At 39.9% G+C, this 21,414-nt stretch overlaps 1 protein-coding gene across 2 annotated transcripts in view; it reads right to left on the reverse strand.

Annotated features, from left to right (window-relative positions):
* Nucleotides 1-21,414, reverse strand: part of phactr3b (phosphatase and actin regulator 3b) — a 57,901-nt gene that overhangs the window by 6,564 nt on the left and 29,923 nt on the right. For both annotated transcript variants that reach the window (XM_060857739.1, XM_060857741.1), the window contains exons 4-8: nt 20,678-20,827; nt 19,953-20,195; nt 19,597-19,795; nt 18,205-18,398; nt 17,335-17,488 (exon numbers count right to left, since the gene is read on the reverse strand). In XM_060857739.1, coding sequence (XP_060713722.1) covers nt 17,335-17,488; nt 18,205-18,398; nt 19,597-19,795; nt 19,953-20,195; nt 20,678-20,827 — 940 coding nt within the window. The remainder of the gene's footprint in view (nt 1-17,334; nt 17,489-18,204; nt 18,399-19,596; nt 19,796-19,952; nt 20,196-20,677; nt 20,828-21,414) is intronic.

Genomic DNA, 21,414 nt, shown 5'->3' on the forward strand with positions numbered 1-21,414 from the left:
TCTTCAATTGACAAGCGACACCAAACCGTGACAAGGATATGATGGCTGTGGTTTACGTGATGCACGTAGACAGCGTGTATAAACCGAGGGGAAAAAATGTGCTCGCTACTATAAAATAAAATAAATCAAGACATGCTATTTTTAGACCGCTGACTCGCACAGGTCCTAGTACTGTATATACTAGGTGCATGATGGGACACCTGGGAGCTTATTGGCAAAAAAAAAAAAAAACACGTGGGTGACGGGTCAGCTGTGGCTTATCACAGGAGCTTTAATGTGATAAAGGAAAAAATATCAGAGAAGAATAAGGCAGAAGTTTGAACGTCTTGATGGAATGAAATTCCTGAGAGATTCCTGAGTCTACGTCGCTAGTGGAAGTTTTCCATGTTAAAGTCGACAAATTAAAAGAAAACAGTGAAGTAAGCTTTCTAGGGTATAGCTAAATATAAATATTTGTTTTTTTTAGGCTAGAAGATTTTCCCTAAATGGTACCGAAATGGCTTTTGAATTGATCTGGAAATCAGAGGAACCTCTACAGATTCAATGGAGAATCCTGCAGCAGAGGATTTCTTTTAAGAAATTGTTCCATGTGGAAACCCTTTAAAAAACCAGAGAGCATGTCATTGTCTACTTCATCACTTGGAGAACCATCGTACAATAAACCAGTTCTGTTTGTTAGCCAGTTCTACGTGGAACATCTTAACTGAAGGGTTCTAGGTATAAGAAACCTACATTTGAAAAATTGCTGAGGTATAAGAGGAATAAAACCCCTGTTGGTCTAGGACCAAGTAAAGGATGGTAACAGTAACTCCACTTCATTACATCGCCTCGTCGCTGATTGTTTTCTTATAACAACACGACAACACAAAGGTTTTATCCCGTATCCATTAATCGCCTCAACATTCCAAATGAAGATGCTCCTGTTTTTTCTCGCTTCCCCGATCCGCCACCGTCCTTGACTCTTCGACCCTGCTGCTTTACACAATCAGCGTGGCTGCGCTTCACTTTTCAAGCATTAACCCTCATGTATCAACATGTCAGAGCGATGAGACGGCTGAGCGACGCGGGATCTGAAAGGAGGATCGGATGCGATTCAGTGAACTATGCTTTAATGCCCCGGCTCGGACATGCAGGAAGTCCAAGAGAATGAGAACACCGGAGAAGGAGTGTGTGCTCGGGGTTTCAGGATGCCTGGAGGGCCGAATGTGCCGGGGACAATTAAAGGAACACCTACGTGACAAGGACAACAGGGACTGAGCTTTTATGTAACATGGTAGCAGTGTGTTTTTGTTAAAGCATGCAGAGGATGTATCTGAGTGGCCATTCGTCCCACATCGTTTTCATCCTGATTTAAGTCTCTTTTTTTACTGTCTTTCTTTCAACATAACGTCCTTCATACAAAGATTTTTATTTGAGTGAAATAGCTTAGACTGCATGCAAGGCTTTGAGACTCTTTCACTACCACCTCCGTACAGACAAGGTCACCACAGTGGTCCTGTACCAGCAGGACAGGAGAAACATTTCAAAAGCCAACCCCATGAAAGCCCACCTATTCTGAGCCAGAGCTCAATAATTCATCAGATCTTCTGGGCGACCTCAGGACTGCCCTTTACTGTGCCGCGACATGAGAGAGATCAAGGGCATCGAGCCTCAGTCTCTCTTTGTGTCACTAAGAAACGGAGACGACATGAGTCCAGGTTCAAACGGTTCTAAATCGGCAGTCACACTGACTTAAAAATGTGAAGACTTCTGAAAGGCTGCTCTGAACAGTCAGGAATACCAAAACATAAAGCCTCATTTAGTGATCTGTTAGCAAAGTACTTTTCCATAGAACCGTTTTTCTTTATAATTGCATGCATACGTTAACCAGGTGTTAATTACTACTCAAGTTAAAAAAATGGCTGAGTCACGATTTACTGAGGCTCACAAAACTCCATAAACGTTCATGAGCGACTAAATGACAAAATGGTGGCTAAAAAGCAAGAAATTCTTGTCATATGGTTGTCATTCTTCTTCTTTCTCATTTTACTCAGTGATATTACTTTTGTGGGGGAAACGGTGGCTTAGTGGTTAGCACGTTCGCCTCACACCTCCAGGGTTGGGGGTTCGATTCCTGCCTCCGCCGTGTGTGTGTGTTTGCATGTTCTCCCCGTGCCTTGGGGGTTTCCTCCGGGTACTCCGGTTTCCTCCCCCGGTCCAAAGACATGCATGGTAGGTTGATTGGCATCTCTGGAAAATTGTTCGTAGTGTGTGAGTGTGTGAGTGAATGAGAGTGTGTGTGTGTGCCCTGTGATGGGTTGGCACTCCGTCCAGGGTGTATCCTGCCTTGATGCCCGATGACGCCTGAGACAGGCACAGGCCCCCCGTGACCCGAGGTAGTTCGGATAAGCGGTAGAAGATGATATTACTTTTGTACTAATGGAACGGCTAGAGGTTTTCCATCCAACTATTTTTTTTTAAAGTAAATAACAGATTTCAACTTGACAGGATTGTCCAGACTTGAAGTTGCGATATATATTTCACATCAAATTTATTGTCAGCTATAACATTTGAAGCTAGTTGGCTAAGGTTCAAATGAACTAGTCTACTCTGGAGTGAATTGTAGGATTGTAGATTTTTTTTTTTCATCAAATAACAGGATTTGAATCATTTTGTGTGTGTGAACGAATTACAAACAAACATACCTATACTTACAGTCCTGTACATATAAAGAGTGGGCTTTGAAAATAACAATAAACGAGCCCATACATTTTACCATATGATTGAAAGATCAATAAGAGGAAATGTAAGTGTTTGCTTGTGGGGGAAGGACTTCTCCTGTGCAAGGCTGTGATGTAATCGAAATACGCAAAACGCACGATAAAAACATCATGACATCTAATAATTAGCGACCGCTTTCAAATGCAAATATAGTACAGTCAATGTGGGCTGACAAAATGGCACAATGACAACGTGCAATTCCAAGATTTGTTTTTGTTTTTTCTTCATCAGGCGCTGGCGTCACTTGTGATACTACACATAGTGCCTGTGCTGTACAGGGTATTAGCTCAACTTGTGTTGGGCTTCTGCCTGGTTGTGAGGCGGTGCTTTATTTAGCCGGAGAGTACAAGCCAGGGGCACACCAGCTGATAGAGCGATAGTGTTGCTGTTCAGCCAGTCCAAGCTGGCGTAGGCATGAGACACCCTACGAGTGAGAAGGATTGGAATAAGGTGTGCTTATTAAAACAAAAACAGGGCTAAAGGACATGAATCTGAGATCCTGACCGGCCCTTAGGATCATCCTCCGAGCCACGGTGCGTGACTTTTGAACAGGAGAACGGCAATGAAAAAGTGATGAGAGCCAGGTTTTGTGGTTTGGTTGCTAAAAAATAAATGAGCCTCCTGGGTATTGAACAGGCTGTAGGACAAGACGCATTAAAATGCAATGATTCTGGATTCACGACGGGAATAAAACGGCAAAAATGCGAGGAAATGTATTGTTTCTGAAAATCAAATTGTTCTCAGGAAGAACAAAGACTCTGTCTATCACATAATGTGCTCTGATATCAGGCTTCTTATGAAAGTCAATCAAATGGTGAAAAAAAAGTGCACCGTGACAGATGAGCACAGATCTGTCTGAACTCTACTGTACGTGCATGGACATTAAGTCCCCATTCCTAGTCTCGTTCTCTCTCTCTCTCTCTCTCTCTCTCTCTCTCTCACACACACACACACACGAATGTTTTCAGAGCTGATCAGCATGTGATGTGCTGTAGTATAGTACACTTCATTGGGACGATGTTCCTATGTGACCCAGTGAATCCTTCATGAATATTTCAGCAACCTGAAATGGAGAGGTGTCGACCGCATCGCCAAAAAAAAAAGGGAAATGAAAGAAGAGAAAGGAAAAGAGAGAGAGAGAGAGAGAGAGAGAGAGAGAGAGAGAAAGAGAGAGAGAGAAAACGACTACATATTACTGACCCATCTCTGTTGCTTAGCAACTCCAGTTGCCAGAGAATGTGGCAGAGATGCTGATGATCGTAGAGGGGATTCGAGTCGTGAGTGGGGGGGGGTTGAAAGGGGGAACAGAAGCTGCGCTGTGCTTTATTTAGTAACACAACGTACTTGGGACTTCTGGGTGAGGATAATTATAGAAAAGATTCCATCTTGGAAATCACAGGCTTTTACAGATCAACGGAGAAAAGCAATTATATAAAATGAAAATAATGTTTCAATATCACTGATATAATAGCACACAAAGCCATCAACCTGCTGCTCATGTGCTGTCCAGTTACCATAAAACGTTCTTGTTCTTCTTCTTGGGCTTGATTATTAAATTATTTAAAATAGGGCTTGGAAAAAAAATGTGGAGAAAAAAAATCTTGTGATGTTGTGTTAAAGTTAAAGGGACAGCACAATTTTCTTTGCATTGCATGTTTTGAACCAAATGTTTTCAAAGATAATGAACCGTAAATGAAGCATTTAGAGCAGCACCAGCATAAGACAACTGTTTTCAGAGCGAAAGATGAGTATGAGATGAAATGATCAAAATGTCCATATAAAAGGTATTTACACTAAGAAATTTTTCAAGCAATCAAAAATATTGGAACATGTAACTGAGAGGTGTTTTCTTGTCAACCAAGTTACAGTGTACAGTATTAATGGCTCTGAACATCTCCTCTTGGGCCCTGGGTTTCTCTTGTGAAGTCTGCATTTGTGTTAATAAAAAGAACAAACCAACATGAAGACCAGAGAGCTGTCTATGGGAAGCCATTTTGAAGGGAAGTCAATTGCACAATTATTGAGCACTGCCAATACAACAATTCGGAAGGGCTTTGAAAAAGAAAAAAACACTGGTGTACTAACACCCAGACAGTGCACAGCTTGGCCAAGGAAACAACAGTAGCTGATGACAGAAACATTGTGAAAGCTGTGAATAGACCCCAGAAAAACACCCAGTGACCTCCGCAGAGCAGAGGTGAAGGTAAATATCAAGGTCATACCACTCCATCAGCAGTAAGAATCAGAAGGTCAGAAATGGGTGGAATACAGAAGTATCAGAAATGCACAGATGAGCTTCAACAGTTATGGAAACAAGATGAAAGGAAGGAAAGAAAAGGGCAGAGTGTGGAGAAAGAAAGGATCCAAAACACACAAGTTCATCTACGAAGCACGGTGGTGGCGTGGCATCGTAGCTCGGACTTGGCTGCTTTTGGAACACACTCGCTAACCTTTATCGATGATTCATGTGGCTCATGATGGTCAAGCTAATCAGTAGAAGGAGACCAGATATGAGATGGAACCACGTCGGATCAGGGAAGGAAAGGAAAGTGAACAGTGTGTATGTTTTACCTAACATATTGTCTATCTCTAATTTAGAATGATGCGAATTTACAAAATAACGACACCCCAAAATTGACTAAACATAATTTTTTTCATTCTAATTATTTTTTTTTTTAGATGCAAAAATTGTGATACTTTACTTATCTCTTTTTGATGTTTGTTAGCTATGTACATTAATACTAATTTTAGAAAAAAAACATTCAAATAATTAATTAATGAAATTGCACATATATTAGAAATTAGAATATTCATGCAGAATGTAAATGTAAGAAAAAAACCTGGGATCGAAAAACATTTGTAGTCTGTAGCAATAATGTTTAAAAATGTTCCAATTTTACATTTAATTAGCATAAAGCATTAGTGTGCTCACACTTAATATAAATGTTAATAGTAGTAATAATAATACAGTGATTAGGGTTCGGTTGTGTAGGAGTCCTATACATGTACTTCCTTTATGTGACACGTCACCGTCTTGTCTGTGCTACAGAATAGCACATAATGTAATACAATGCAGCTATATATAGATCTATATTATTCTATCTTCTGCATAAGCTAATATTAAATAACAATCGCTAATCCCAGGCTGGTTAAATCCCCTCAAAGCTAAAGTGTCTGATTGTATGGTTTGAAAGAACAGCTGTGAGTGGGAGCCTTGATATTTCAGCTCCTAGCTAAAAGCCAGCAGGCGCAGATACCCAGCTGCTTTTGTCTCTGCAAAGCCTTGTGCCGATTTGTAGCGGTTTGCTTCATGCCTAGCTTGTTGTCCTCCTCTTTCTCGTCCTCCTCCTCCTTCCTGGTCTGAGGATTGCGTCGAGCATGGCTATGCATAAAACATCGAGTTATTTTTAGCTTATCTAGGAGAAAGATGGAGAAGCCCAAGATCGGTTGGTGACAGAAGGTCATCCCAGGAGGAGCTGAAGGATCTCAAGGTTGGATAGGTTCGCTCAGAGAAAAGCATGATTGGTGAAAGAGCTGGATGAGTAGGCGGGATGCCTTCTTTTTTTTTTTTTTTTTTTTTGCCTGCCTTGGGTAGCAACAGCCTCCGTGATGTAGAGGATTGATCAGCCATCCTGTTGCAGGGTTTTTTTGCCTCGCCTAGCGACGCAGAGAGCTAAATATAGGCACAGAGAGGGATCTCCCCTCTCCCTCTCTCTCTCTCTTTCTCTAAGCCCATCCCACACTCTGGTGCATTGTGCCACAATAAAACTGCTGATCTGCAAAATGTGTGTGTGAGAGAATCCATCCATACGATGCGCAGAACAAAAAAAAAGCAGGATGCTGGAAAAAGATATTGATCGAGCTTTAAATAGCCAGGAGTTCACTGTTGCTATTTCAGGCACAGAGAAAAACAAAATGTGCAAAGCATCAGCACAACAAAGAGATCCAAGAAGATAACAAGCCAAGATGGAAATAGTAGAACTGAAGCACTGCGGTTACCAAACAAACCTTAAGCGACAGCAGAATTATTGGCAACCTTTGAAAATGTAAAAATGCATACTGTAGCACAGGGAATTCATATCTAAAAATAAATTCCTGAAAACTGCTGTATAATAATCTGAATGCTGTATGCCGTATATTTCTACAAAAAAAAAAAATTCTAATGTATTTTTATTCGTATAACACTTCAAGAGTTGACGTTGTCTCGAAAGCAGCTTTGCAGAAATATATAAATTCGGAATAAAATAGACACCGCTTAATATTTTCATTTATATTTATCCCTAGGGCACGGTGGCTTAGTGGTTAGCACGTTCGCCTCACACCTCCAAGGTTGGGGGTTCGATTCCCGCCTCCGCCTTGTGTGTGGGGCTTCCTCAGGGTACTCCGGTTTCCTCCCCCAGTCCAAAGACATGCATGGTAGGTTGATTGGCATCTCTGGAAAATTGTCCGTTGTGTGTGTGCCCTGCGATGGGTGTGTGTGTGCCCTGCGATGACGCCTGAGATACCCCATGACCCGAGGTAGTTCGGATAAGCGGTAGAAGATGAATGAGTGAGTGATGATATTTATCCCTAAAATGAGCGTCACTTTCTGAAAAACTGTTTAAAAACATTCCGCGATGTCTAAAGTCTTCCTGTAAGTCTTTCAGTATTCTTTTCAAAATAAAAGATGCTTGAGAAGTTTCCTATTCCTTGCTCAACATTTCAACATCTTTAAAATGAACACCACTAAATAAATACTGTACCACAATACCACATGACGAGTTCTTTACCTACGGTCAGAGCCAACCAGGTGTTAGGACTAAAATACGGTGGCGCCTTGGAGAGTAAATGATGCGGTGACCTTGATTCTTCAATTCTTGGAAAGAATTTTATTTTACTTTTTTTAATAATAGCTTCAATTACACGTGAGCTTTTTTCTGTTTTTTTTATTTATTTATTTATTTATTTATTTTTTATTGTTTTTAAGAAATTCGAGGCAAATTCTATACTGTATATATACAAGAATTCCACTCACTCATTCATTCATCTTCTACCGCTTATCCGAACTACCTCGGGTCACGGGGAGCCTGTGCCTATCTCAGGCGTCATCGGGCATCAAGGCAGGATACACCCTGGACGGAGTGCCAACCCATCGCAGGGCACACACACACACACTCTCATTCACACACGCAATCACACACTACGGACAATTTTCCAGAGATGCCAGTCAACCTACCATGCATGTCTTTGGACCGGGGGGAGGAAACCGGAGTACCCGGAGGAAACCCCCGAGGCACGGGGAGAACATGCAAACTCCACACACACACAAGGCGGAGGTGGGCCAAGAATACCACTGTATATATAATTATATAAAAAAATCATATGACGAGATCAAGCTTCCCAGTTGATGGAGGTGTACAACAGCTTATGTTATACAACACTGTGAGCTTCACAACACAGTGAGACTTTACTGCATAAAGCTGAACAGATTGAATCCAGACTGCACTGCATGTTCCAGCCAGTCCTTTTCAAAAGGCAAAGGATCGTTCTGTTCCACCTTTTAAAAAAAAAAAACAATCAGGCAAATACGCAATGCTAGGTCACCTTTATAAACAAGAACAGAACAGCTAGAAAAAAAAATATACTGTGAATAAAAATGTGACTGAACCTCACGTCTAACGTGTTTCGCAGTATTACGTTATTCAATAAATATTCCTGTATACAATCATAAGTATATGGGTTTTTTTTTAACATATTTAGCTTGGTTAGATGTTTAGATGGCTACAAAGCTTTAAAAAAAAGCTTTACAAAAAAACTAAAAACAGAATTCAAGCAAAAACACAAACTGCCGGTTCAGCCACATCATTCGTCTTCCTCGTGACAGGTCTGACTTAAAAACAACTTGTATCCAACCTCCTACTGGTTTCAGATCCAGTTAAACAGCACCTGTGTTTTTTCACTGCATGTAGCACACACACACACACACACACACACACACACACGATACGCCAGGCTCCACTCACACAGCAGGTTTGAGCTGGATGACTCACTTTAGGGTCTTTCCCCGTTCCTCTGCCTTATAACTCACTCTGACGTAACAATCGAGCGTGACACACTTTCAGCATCGATTATAACTCTCCATTGCTAGGAATGCCAAAAACATCACCTTTTATGCCTACTTAGACTTAGAAATACTCAGCTGTTTTGTTCTTTTTATTACTTGGCCTTTATCTGTAGATCTGTAGAACAGATCTGTAGTGTACTTCGATTCCCAAAGACAGGAATATCAATACGTGTTTATGCTCTGAGAAATAAATCGAAGATTTTCTGTAATATCCCACAAAGTTTTTTGTAAAAATTACCAAAGATTTCATTAAAGACTTAATTTCATTGTGTGTGTGTGTGTGTGTGTGTGTGTGTGTGTGTGTGTGTGTGTGGCGTTTACATATTCTCCCTGTGCCTCAGGGATTTCTTCCGGTTTCTTCCACCAGTCTGAAGCCATGGTTGTAGGCTAAATGTCATCTATAAATCGTCCGTAGTGAATATGTGTGTGTGTCTGTACTTGTTGGCGCCTGTGTAGGTTAAGCAGTACAGAAATAAATAAATTAATGGATGGTCTGTTCATACGTTTTCCTTGCTGTTTCCCACCTCCTTGGCCATCATGACCCCGGTGTATCAGACACCTTGCACCATTCGAAAGTGTTACTATTCTGAGACAAGTTGTTTATAACACCACATGCTATATTTGTGCTCCGGTGTTCCGTGACAGGAGACCATGTGACGTAGCTTCATGATGCCTGTTTGTTGTCACGACGTGTGTTTCTGGTTCAGACCAGAAGTGATTTATCATCACAACACCAGTCCTCGATCTAGTAACAAACTCGCCTGAGCCGTTCTGTGCTGCGCTGCTCTGTCCTGAGTTGATCGATTACCGGGCCACTGGTTGTGTAAGTATGTGTGTGTGTATGTGTGTGTGTGAGAGAGAGAAAGAGAGAGACTGTTATGGATCACAGTAGGCCTGCAGTGAACCTCTACAGAGCCTGAGCTCCAGTTGCACCTGTGATAACATGACACAGTGTAAAGCCCTGAGCTTAAATCAGACATCAAGTCAATATTTTCATCGTCTCTAACTCCTCCCAGCATTTAGTATAGAAGCCTTTTATTTTGTCGCAGTCAAATTCTTTCTTCACATATCCCAACTTTGGAGGTTGGGGTCAGAGCAGTGGGTCAGACATGATACAGCACCACTGTAACAGAGAGGGTTAAGGGCCTTGCTCAAGGGCCCAACAGTGGCAGCTTGGCAGCGAACACTGATCCTCTGATCAACAAGTATAAACCACTTGAGCCACCACCACTGAACTGAACTGATCTGATCTGGACTGAACTGATCTGAACCGAGCACAACTCACACACACACACACACACACACACACACACACACACACACAACAAACTGTAAGGACTGCAATGACTTCCAATATACACCCGTGTCTACAGCACCACCATATCAAACTGTTTACATGCTGTTTTGCACACTGTTTTTGCTCTTTACACATTCTGTCTCACATTTCAATTGACTGTTGTTTTGCACAATACATTACAATACCTCATGTAACTGCTGTTATAATACTAGTGTTCACTAGTGCACATGCAATATTGATTGAACAGTATTTATACTGGTCGGGGCTGTTTTTGTGTATTGTCTTTATTTAATGTCTGCACTGTCTTTTGTCCTGCACTGTCTTTCTGTCTTTTTGTTTTGTCTTGCAGTGTTTGCACCAGGTTACACAGATGCACTTTATGTGGCCAGTAGTGTTAATTTCGTCACTTATTTTTAATTTAGTCTTAGTCTTGTGTCAAATGTCCTTGTTAGTTTTAGTCATATTTAGTCATTCACATATCTTTTTTTTGTTAGTCAAGTTTTAGTCGACTAAAAGTCTCGTCATTTTAGTCTAGTTTTAGTCAAAAGAATACTCAAGGTATCTTAGTCAAGTTCTAGTCGACTAAAAGTCTTTTAATTTTAGTCTAGTTTTAGTCAAAAAATTGTAGTCTTTTTTTAAAATAACACATTGTTACTGAGATTATTACTGATAAACATTTCAGTAAAAAAAGACCGGTCATCGGGACATAAGCTGTCATTTACAATAAAAGAGCCTGCGCAGCAACAGGAAATATAATTTAACACAAAAAGCTGCCTAGACCAGGGGTGGACTTGTGCTCGGACGAATTGTTTCTACACACACACTAAACAGCGCGAGGCCGCGAACTCGTTTTGAATATTTTAAAGGCGTAACAGCTGATGAAAAAGCAGAGACAATTGTAGACGAAAATGAAAAGAGATTTTATCTTAGTTTTTATTTTATACAAAACATTTTCGTCTCGTCTTTTTTCGTCAACAATAATGCATGTTAATTTAGTCTTAGCGTTTTTGGACAGTGGTGCAGTCTCGTCATCGTCTCGTCTTAGTCATGAAAAAAAAAAGGTTCTTGACGAACATATTTCGTCTCGTCTGACGAAATTAACACTAGTGGCCAGGACTACTTCCTTAAGTCCTTAGCTCTGTCTTTGCACCATGGTCGTGGAGAAACGTTGTCTCATTTCACTGTGTACTGCAACAGCTATATATGGTTGAAATGACAATAAAACCTTCTTGACTTGACTTGACTTCCTCTACAGACTTGAGACAAGATTAATCTTCCCTTATTTTATCCTCAAATCTTACCCACCAGCCTCTAACGGCTAGCAAGTGAAGACGAACACGGAGTTCGGCGTCTCGCTGTAACATGACGGTGGACTTTTTATCTTATGTATTTACTGAGAGAGAGAAAGAGAGAACAACTGGTGAGAGAAAGACTTTATGGGGCTGAGTTATAACGTGAAACCACTTATATTTTGTTGCTGTTCGACAACATTCAATGTAATTATAAACGGATAAAAAGTACAGCGTTTTGTTCTGTAATTAATACAAATTTCTAAATTTTGGCAAATTGCTTTTGTGGTATAAAAGGAATAAAACATTTCAGGATGCTCAGTGATGCTTTCAAGATTCGTCTTTTTTAAATCCTTTCCTCTGACAGATGGGACAGATAGAAAACCTTTCCACACATATAAAAAATCTAAATTTAAAATCTTATTATTTGCATAAATTAGCATTGCAAAAATGCATATAAAAAAACGGTTCAAACCCGATGTGGAATTTTGTGGATTTTTCTTTTTTTTTATTATTGTTTTTTTTTTACCGAAATCTGCTTAATTTGGCCACCTTCGCCTTGTGTGTGTGGAGTTTGCATGTTCCTCTGGGGTTTCCTCCAGGTACTCCCCCCGGTCCAAAGACATGCATGGTAGGTTGACTGGCATCTCTGGAAAATTGTCCCTAGTGTGTGAGTGCGTGAGTGAATGAGAGTGTGTGCCCTGCGATGGGTTGGCACTCCGTCTAGGGTGTATCCTGCCTTGATGCCCAATGACGCCTGAGATATGCACAGGCTCCCCGTGACCCGAGGTAGTTCGGATAAGCGGTAGAAAATGAATGAATAAATGAATGCTTAATTTGGTGAAACTGCAAGCAAAGGATTCATCTTTTAAACTCCTTCCACTGAAGACACATGAGAATGTAACGCATGAATTACACGTGTTGGATCACCGATCAGAAGGTTGCAAGTTTAAAACCTCAGGTCCACCAAGCTGCCAATGCTGGGCCCCTGAGAAAGGCCCTTAACCATTAATTCCACAGTTAAAAATGTAAGTCACTCTGGATAACTGGGTCTGCCAAATGCTGCAAATGTAAACTTTGTGTTCATTTCTACAATCACAAAATCGTGAATTCCTGAGTGACCGACAGCAGACGGTTGCTTTTTCCAGCACTTTACTCAATGCACCTCTGCAGGTAATGTTTTAATTATCCTATTAGCTTACAGTTCTGGTGTATTAACATTACTGTTATCTAATCATGTTAGCATGACGAGAAAAACGCCAAGGTGTCACATAGTAAAAGCGCACGCTTATTGAGTCTGTCTGCGAAGTGAGAATGTTTAACGCTTACAGGAGGGGAAACACGCCGCTGTTCTTTATTCCTAATGAAGGTGTGAAATGCTCAGGGTGTGGATCCAGGAAATCTTTCCCTCACCGCATCACACAATCCCAAGGTGTAAAACTGCAAGTGTCGCTTATGTGAGACAGTTTGAGTGATAAAGCGATCACTTTTCAAGATTTTACCTCCCCTGATCAGCTGAAACATTCCTGCTTTCTTTCTGGATTCTTCTTTCATTTTACAAAACTCACGTTTATGTGACTTTCGACTCGTGTTAAAAAGAAAACACACACACAATGCAGACTGAAAAAAAAAGGGAAAAAAAAGAAAAAGCTTTTGAGATGTGAAAATAATAACTGCAATAACTGATCTGTTACATTAAAAAAAAACAATGAAAAACATGAATATATATATATATATATATATTTTAAATGCCTATATTTTTGACAAAAATGGCTATTTTAAAATGATTAACACCATTAAAATAAATATCTCAGAGTAGCCTCAAACTCTGATGTTTACAAAGTTAGAGATACTTGAAGAAGGATTTCAAATTAAACCTCAGCTATTGTGCTAAATAATTAGGAGTTTATTATTTAATTATAAGAGTAATCATCTAGATAGATAGATAGACAAAGTGACAGACAGACAGAGAGACAGATAGATAGATAGATAGATAGATAGATAGACAGACAGACAGACAGACAGATAGATAGATAGACAGACAAAGTGACAGACAGAGAGACAGATAGATAGACAGACAGACAGATAGATAGATAGATAGATAGATAGATAGATAGATAGATAGATAGATAGATAGATAGATAGATAGACAAAGTGACAGACAGAGAGACAGATAGATAGATAGACAGACAGACAGATAGATAGATAGATAGATAGATAGATAGATAGATAGATAGATAGATAGACAGAGAGACAGATAGATAGACAGACAGATAGATAGATAGATAGATTTTCCTGTAGGAAATTCACAAATTCCAGCAGTAGCCACAAACTTGGGCAATAAGGCATATAAAAATGACATTTATATTTAAAAAGATTTTTTACTTTACAAAGAACCCAAGACCCTAGATGTTCTGCAGGATAGAATATAACGCTGTACACAACGGTGAAGGTAAAACACGACAGAACGATTTTGGAGCTCAGAGAGCCGAGCGTTCCTGATGAGACTGATCGGTTCTGCACTCCCACAGCTGACTCTTCATATCAGAAACCAGCCATAAAGATTAATGCTGATGACACAAAAACAAACAAACAACAACAAAAAATAGCACACACACACACACACACACACACACACACACACACACACACACACACACACACACACACACACACAACCAACCTTCCCTTATGTTTAGCTCGGCATATTATTTTCACTCACGCCGACTGAAATTTGGTTGTCTCTGATTATTTTTAGCACAACACTGTTACCACTGTGTAAATGTTCAGTGCCGCATTGAGCATCTCGTTAGTAAAGGTGTCATAAGGGTACATTTGTTGTAGTATTTAATGTCATCCTGTGTTTATAAGGAGCTTAACACGGGAGTAATAATGAGCATGTGGTTTTTGACATTTATCTACGACCGCATATTCGATAGATAGATAGATAGATAGATAGATAGACAGACAGACAGATAAGATAGATAGATAGACAGACAGACAGACAGACAGACAAGATAGATAGATAGATAGATAGATAGATAGATAGATAGATAGATAGATAGATAGATAGACAGACAGACAGATAAGATAGATAGATAGATAGATAGATAGATAGATAGATAGATAGATAGATAGATAGATAGACAGACAGACAGACAGGTAGATAGATAGATAGATAGATAGATAGATAGATAGATAGATAGATAGATAGATAGATAGATAGATAGATAGACAGACAGACAAGATAAGATAGATAGATAGATAGATAGATAGATAGATAGATAGATAGATAGATAGATAGATAGATAGATAGATAGATAGATAGACAGATAAGATAGATAGATAGACAGACAGATAGATAGATAGATAGATAGATAGATAGATAGATAGATAGATAGATAGATAGACAGACAGACAGATAAGATAGATAGATAGATAGATAGATAGATAGATAGATAGATAGATAGATAGATAGATAGATAGATAGATAGACAGACAGACAGACAGACAGGTAGATAGATAGATAGATAGATAGATAGATAGATAGATAGATAGATAGATAGATAGATAGATAGATAGATAGACAGACAGACAGACAGACAGACAAGATAGATAGATAGATAGATAGATAGATAGATAGACAGACAGACAAGATAGATAGATAGATAGATAGATAGATAGATAGATAGATAGATAGATAGATAGATAGACAGATAAGATAGATAGATAGATAGATAGATAGACAGACAGACAGACAGACAGACAGACAGACAGACAGACAGACAAGATAGATAGATAGATAGATAGATAGATAGATAGATAGATAGATAGACAAACAGACAGATAAGATAGACGGACAGACAGACAGACAGACAGACAGACAGACAGACAGATAGATAGATAGATAGATAGATAGATAGATAGATAGATAGATAGATAGATAGACAGACAGACAGACAGATAAGATTGATAGATAGATAGATAGATAGATGCCATCTGTTAACAGATACAAAAGGACGATACATTTATAAAGCTGTAAATGAAACAGTGGACAATAAACAAAATTATTACAAAGAAATTTGTTTACGTTGTGAGTTTTTTTCCCAAAAGTCTTCAGTGTCAGCACTTCATGTTTTCCACGATGAGTTTAGTGTCTCTGTAACGTGTCACAAGATTTTATGTCTCTTGGTTTGATTAACTGCACTGAATGAGTTAGAAAAAAGAGAGTCGCGTGAAAGTAAGCCCATTTCTGGATGTTATAATGTAAGTGATGTCACTAGAATCGGCTAAAAAACATGTGCTAGGGTCAATCTGGAATAAACAGAATAATTGTTTACAAATGAATATGCTATGTTCTTTTATTTTTAGTCTATTTATTTTTCTTTGTACAGAGTCTGATGTCTGAAATGAAACCAGATGAAAACGTGTGAAGGGACGTGGGCAGGTGGAATATTAATCACGCGCAAACGCAGATGTCCTCAAATTTACACCCGACGTTAAAGGAAACATTTGACTGTGATATTCAGAAGTGTTAAGATGCTTTATTTATTATATGACACGAGGTTGCCAGATTGTCTGTTTTCAATATTTTTCAAAGGCGGTCAGCAGTGACAGGATGAAGATAACACGAGCCCGAAGGTAAAGCTTGACGTGATGCTTCACACGTGTTTAGTTTCATGACCAATCCAACCAGAGAAATTTGCAAAACTGTACTCGGCTTCAACAATCAACCGTATTTTATAGACAGACGACATTTTTCTATAGACAGATGACATGTAACTTTGATTTAAGTCCATTTCAATTCCAGGTTGTAACAGTAAACATATGGAAGAGTTGAAGGGGGGTCAATACTTATGCACAGCACCTTTTCACAGACTGGGCCTATAGCTCCACCTTCTGGTCACAAGAAAACCTTGCTTCCGATCATAGTTATAAATTCTACTTCAAATTTTACAGATTTTATTTTTTGAGCTTAATTTTGCTGGGAAATAATCACTTTTAAACTACACAGTTAAATAAACAACGTTATAAACAAAGTTAAATTCTTGTCTCGCTAACACTTCCAGCTCTTAACACTTATTCTGCTGAACCTACACTAATCTGACTGCTGTGTTCAATTTGACACCAACAGCCTGGACTCGTGTCATGGCAGAACAGCACGTGTCAGCGTCCTCACGTGGGCTGAAAGCTCTGATGCATTGTTAGTGTTGACGATGCCAAATCATCTCTCTCGCTCTCTCTCCCTCTCTTCTCTCTCTCCCTCTCTTCTCTCTCTCCCTCTCTTCTCTCTCTCTCCCTCTCTTCTCTCTCTCTCCCTCTCTTCTCTCTCTCACATACACACACACACACACAAACAAAAACATACAAAAACGCACACTTAAGAAATATCAGTCAATTGGAGAGCAGCAAGTCTGAAGAAGAAATAAAATAACAAACCCAATGACACTGTGGAGAGTGGAGGACAGGCGGAGAGAGAGAGAGAGAGAGAGAGAGAGAGAGAGAGAGAGAGAGAGAGAGGGCAGAAATAAACAGATAGAAAGAAGGAGAGAGAGTGGGTAGAAATAGAGACAGAAAGAGAGAAAAGAAGAAAGAGATAAAGAGACAGAAAGAGGGATAGAGTAAGGGAGACAGACAGACAGAAAGATGGATAGAGACCTAGACAGGCAGACAGACAGACTGACTGAGAGAAAGATGGATAGAGAGGGACAGAGAGATAGACAAACAGAAAGATGAAGAGGGAGACAGAGATACAGACAGACAGAGAAAAACAAAGAGAATCGAGAGAGAGAGAGAGAGAGAGAGAGAGAGAGTGTGTGTGAGCAAGAGAGAGTGTGAGAGAGAGAGAGAGAGAGATAGAGAGAGAGAGAGTTCGGCTCACTCACTTGGCCAGTTTCATCTCTATCTGCTGCCGGATCTCCTGACGCTCCTGGTCACTGCGCACAGGGAAGATGTTCCTGTCCTCCAGCTCCTGTTTACTCGGTCGGTTACGCAGCTTCACCGCCAACAGCTCTTTCCTTATCCGCCGTGGTAGCGTCCCTGCCAAACACGCACACACACACACACACACACACACACACACACACACACACAGTAATAAGCTGAAAGAATATCGCTGCCCTTCAAATTTGCAAAATTGCTGTTTTTAAAAAAAAGGTTTTAAACTGCAGTATGAAGCGACGGCACCAGCAGCCAGGTTCTTACACATCCTGAATTAATATAAATGTGTCTGTTAATTAATGGACGACTTGATAGGAATAATGCAGATATCTCAGGACTGGCTGATATGATGCTACAATATGATATGGTATCATTACTGAGTTAAGTTAGATTACAGTGATATATTTTTAGAAAAATTTAGTGCAGCTAAAAATGTAATTAAATTCTAACGATTTTTTGTTAAAAACATTTTCTAATTTTCTAAAAAATATGTTACTAATTTACAGATCAAAACGTCAGATAAAAGAATTACATAAAAAGAATTAACAATTTTATTCTTGTAATTTTTTTTGTTATAATTCACTTAATTTTTTAATGCAATTTTAAATTTTCTTTCTAATTTTTTTAATACATTTAATTCACTTTAACTTAGGTTTAAATTCGTTTTTTTTTTTTATTCTTTTAATACATTTATTTTTTTCTTAATTTCTTATGATTTGTATTTATTCTCAATATAAGCAGCACTGAGGTCTAACTTGTAAAACTTTTCGTATGACATCATACGGTAATCTCCGTGCCGGTGTTGTTGTACGTACCGGAGATCACAGACTCGTTCCAGCTGTCCTGATCACTGAAGTACTCGTCCAGACCCATGTTCTCTTTATTCTCCTCTGCCACCTTCTTGCTCTCCATCTCTCCTCCCTGTTGCTCGCTGTCCGTGCTGAAAGTGCGAGACACGTGACCGTCCGAACGGCGCTTCGGCGAACAGCGCACCTCTTTACTGTTAAAACTGTGAGAGTAAACAAAAAAAATCAAAATTTTACAAAATAAATCAAAGAAATAAAAACTCCACCTATGAGAAGCTGCGACAATTTTATTGTATTTATTATATAATAAATTGACTTCGGCGCAAATCTATTCGGCACGAATTTTGCAATTCAAGGCGATGTCTGGCAGAACCTGGAATGTTTTGTCTTGTGTTTGTTCCTCAATATAACCAGGTTCAGTCACTTTAGGATAAACTGTGAGGGTTTTTTTTTAATGTTCTATCACATCAAGGAAAACTATCCGGCATTGATTATGCATTTATTTAAATATATGCAGATTTCAAGACACGACTAGATATAAATAGTTTTCTCTCTCATGGCCAGGGTTGTGCTTTATACATCTACTTGAGATATAATTTACATTATTTGGCAGACACCATTAACCCACATTTTTATACAATTTAGGATCAAGGGCCTTGCTCATGGGCCCAGCAGAGGCAAACCGGGGATCTGAACTCAAGGCTGTGCAATCGGTAGCCCAACACCATAACCACTTGGCTACCAAATGCCACATCCCTTGTTGTGAGCTTTGAAATTAATCTAGTTAAGTCCAGTTAGTCAGTTTTGTCTAGTTAGTCAGTCTAAAATGAGTCTGCAAAGATCTTGTTTTAAAGTAAAAGTACTAAGAATTCAATCTAATCAATTTCTGCAAACACAGGCTAAGCGAAAGTGTCTACGATGAACAGAACCATGGGTGTATCTCAAACAGCTCCTGAGCTGAACTACACAACAAGGCACTGATGACTCATTTACATCAACATAACTACGTACATGCGTCATATCTGTGTAACGTCACCACGTGGGATGTGGTAGCTCAGTGGTTATGGTGTTGGACTACTGATCAGAAGGTCATGAGTTCGTACCACAGAACCAAGCTGCCACTTTCGGCCCCTGAGCAAGGCCCTTAACCCTCAATTGCACAGTTATAAGTCACTCTGGATAAGGATGTTTGCTAAATGCTGTAAATGTATCAACAACCAGCAGGGCTGTTACCTTTCTGACAATTTTTTTTATAGTAAAAAAAAATACTTTGCTTTTACTTCTGTTGGAAGATATTTAGCAGAAATCCGTGCACACCACATAGTGTTTCAAACCAAAAGGCTAAGATGAAGAAAAATCAGTATACAGTAGCATTAGATTCTGCAGACTTTCTATCCTCACCTGTCCTGACGATGCTTGGTGGCCAGCGCTCGGTGCAGTTCCTCAATGATGCAGGTAGGTGGCAGCAGCGGGTGCATGTTGCCCAGGTGTGGTGAGCCCGTAGGGGTGGATATCCGGCCCCTCAGGGTGTCTTTAGGAAGAGTGAAGTTCCTGGGTAGCGTGGCTGGAGCTGGACGTGTCTGGTGTGTAGGGTGTGAACCTGTGTGACAGACGTTTAAGTGTCATGTGGTGAGACAAAGATCAAGCACCAGAACCAAACATAAATAGCTTTATATTTATTACTGTAACTATCCATAACCCTAGTCAACATTCTGAGCATCCTTTAGATTTAAAATGAATAGACATGTGGTACTGACTGTCCAGACTCCCCAGCCTAGGCAGGAGCTTTGCAGGGACTCTGGGAGGAGGAGTGAGGACTTCTCTTAGCACCGGCTCTGCTTTCATCTCCTCCACAATACGGACGACCTCTGCAACCGGAACGCTATTATTGATGGAGGGTTCACACGCTGAAACCTCCTCCTCGTCCTCCTCGTCTTCTTCTTCCTCTTCATTGTGGCTGTTCTCCTCAGCGGTCTCAGTGTATTCTGTAGTGTCTTGAACTGTTAAAAAGAAACGACGGCAGATTTTAGGATTCTGTGAGATTTGACGCCACCTGGTGGCCATGTATTCACTGCAGAACATCGGCACAACTTTTCTGAGCACAAAATCTGAATAGTACGGTAATAATATTTATTTATTACAGAAATTGTATCCACACGTACTGTTACTATAGAAAACATAACATATAAGAACGAGTGAGTTTCTATTAATATATTTCAGGCTGTAATATATATATGTATAACAGATTTTAGGCTGCTGTTATAATAAAATTAAGCAACATCTGAACAATCAGATTAGAAAACTGAACTGCACCTGGGTATAAAGTATCTAGCTTCAAAAGACTTTAAGGTGGCGTCTGCGTTTCAATAGAAACAGCTCCAAACAATATTATCGTAATTACTGTAATTACGTCATGACGTGCACATGCTACTGTACAAGAGTCTCGGGATGTCCCTAACATGGAGGTCTACACTAGTCTTGCCTGTGGAAGGATTATCCTCGTCTGACCCCAGGTCTTCTGTGTTGCTGGCCAGCGGCGCCATGGCCTCTTCCTCTGTTTCGTCGCAGTCTGAATATTCCTGAGTCAGCATCTCTGGTTCCTCAGAGTTCCCCCCACATGCCAGGCCAGAACCTAAAATACAGCCATAGAGAATAATCTCAAACAAAGCATTTATTTTTTCATTTCTTATTTAAAATGATTTTTCCAGCATTCATTCATTCATCTTCTACCGCTTATCCAAACTACCTCGGGTCACGGGGAGCCTGTGCCTATCTCAGGCGTCATCGGGCATCAAGGCAGGATACACCCTGGACGGAGTGCCAACCCATCGCAGGGCACACACACACACTCATTCACTCACGCAATCACACACTACGAACAATTTTCCAGAGATGCCAATCAACCTACAATACATGTCTTTGGACCGGGGGAGGAAACCGGAGTACCCAGAGGAAACCCCCGAGGCACGGGGAGAACATGCAAACTCCACACACACAAGGTGGAGGCGGGAATCGAACCCCAACCCTGGAGGTGTGAGGCGAACGTGCTAACCACTAAGACACCGTGCCCCCTATTTTTAAAGACTTTCAGTAAAGGCTTCTTTATAAAGGCCACTTATAAATGGATAAAAGCTATTTAAAAGTCCTTTAAAATACAATGTTAAACTTTTATTGGTATAAAACTGAAAATCGGAAAAAGATCAGAACGACGACAGTGGC

Source organism: Tachysurus vachellii, chromosome 22 (genome assembly GCF_030014155.1).
Source record: "Tachysurus vachellii isolate PV-2020 chromosome 22, HZAU_Pvac_v1, whole genome shotgun sequence".
NCBI lineage: Eukaryota > Metazoa > Chordata > Actinopteri > Siluriformes > Bagridae > Tachysurus > Tachysurus vachellii.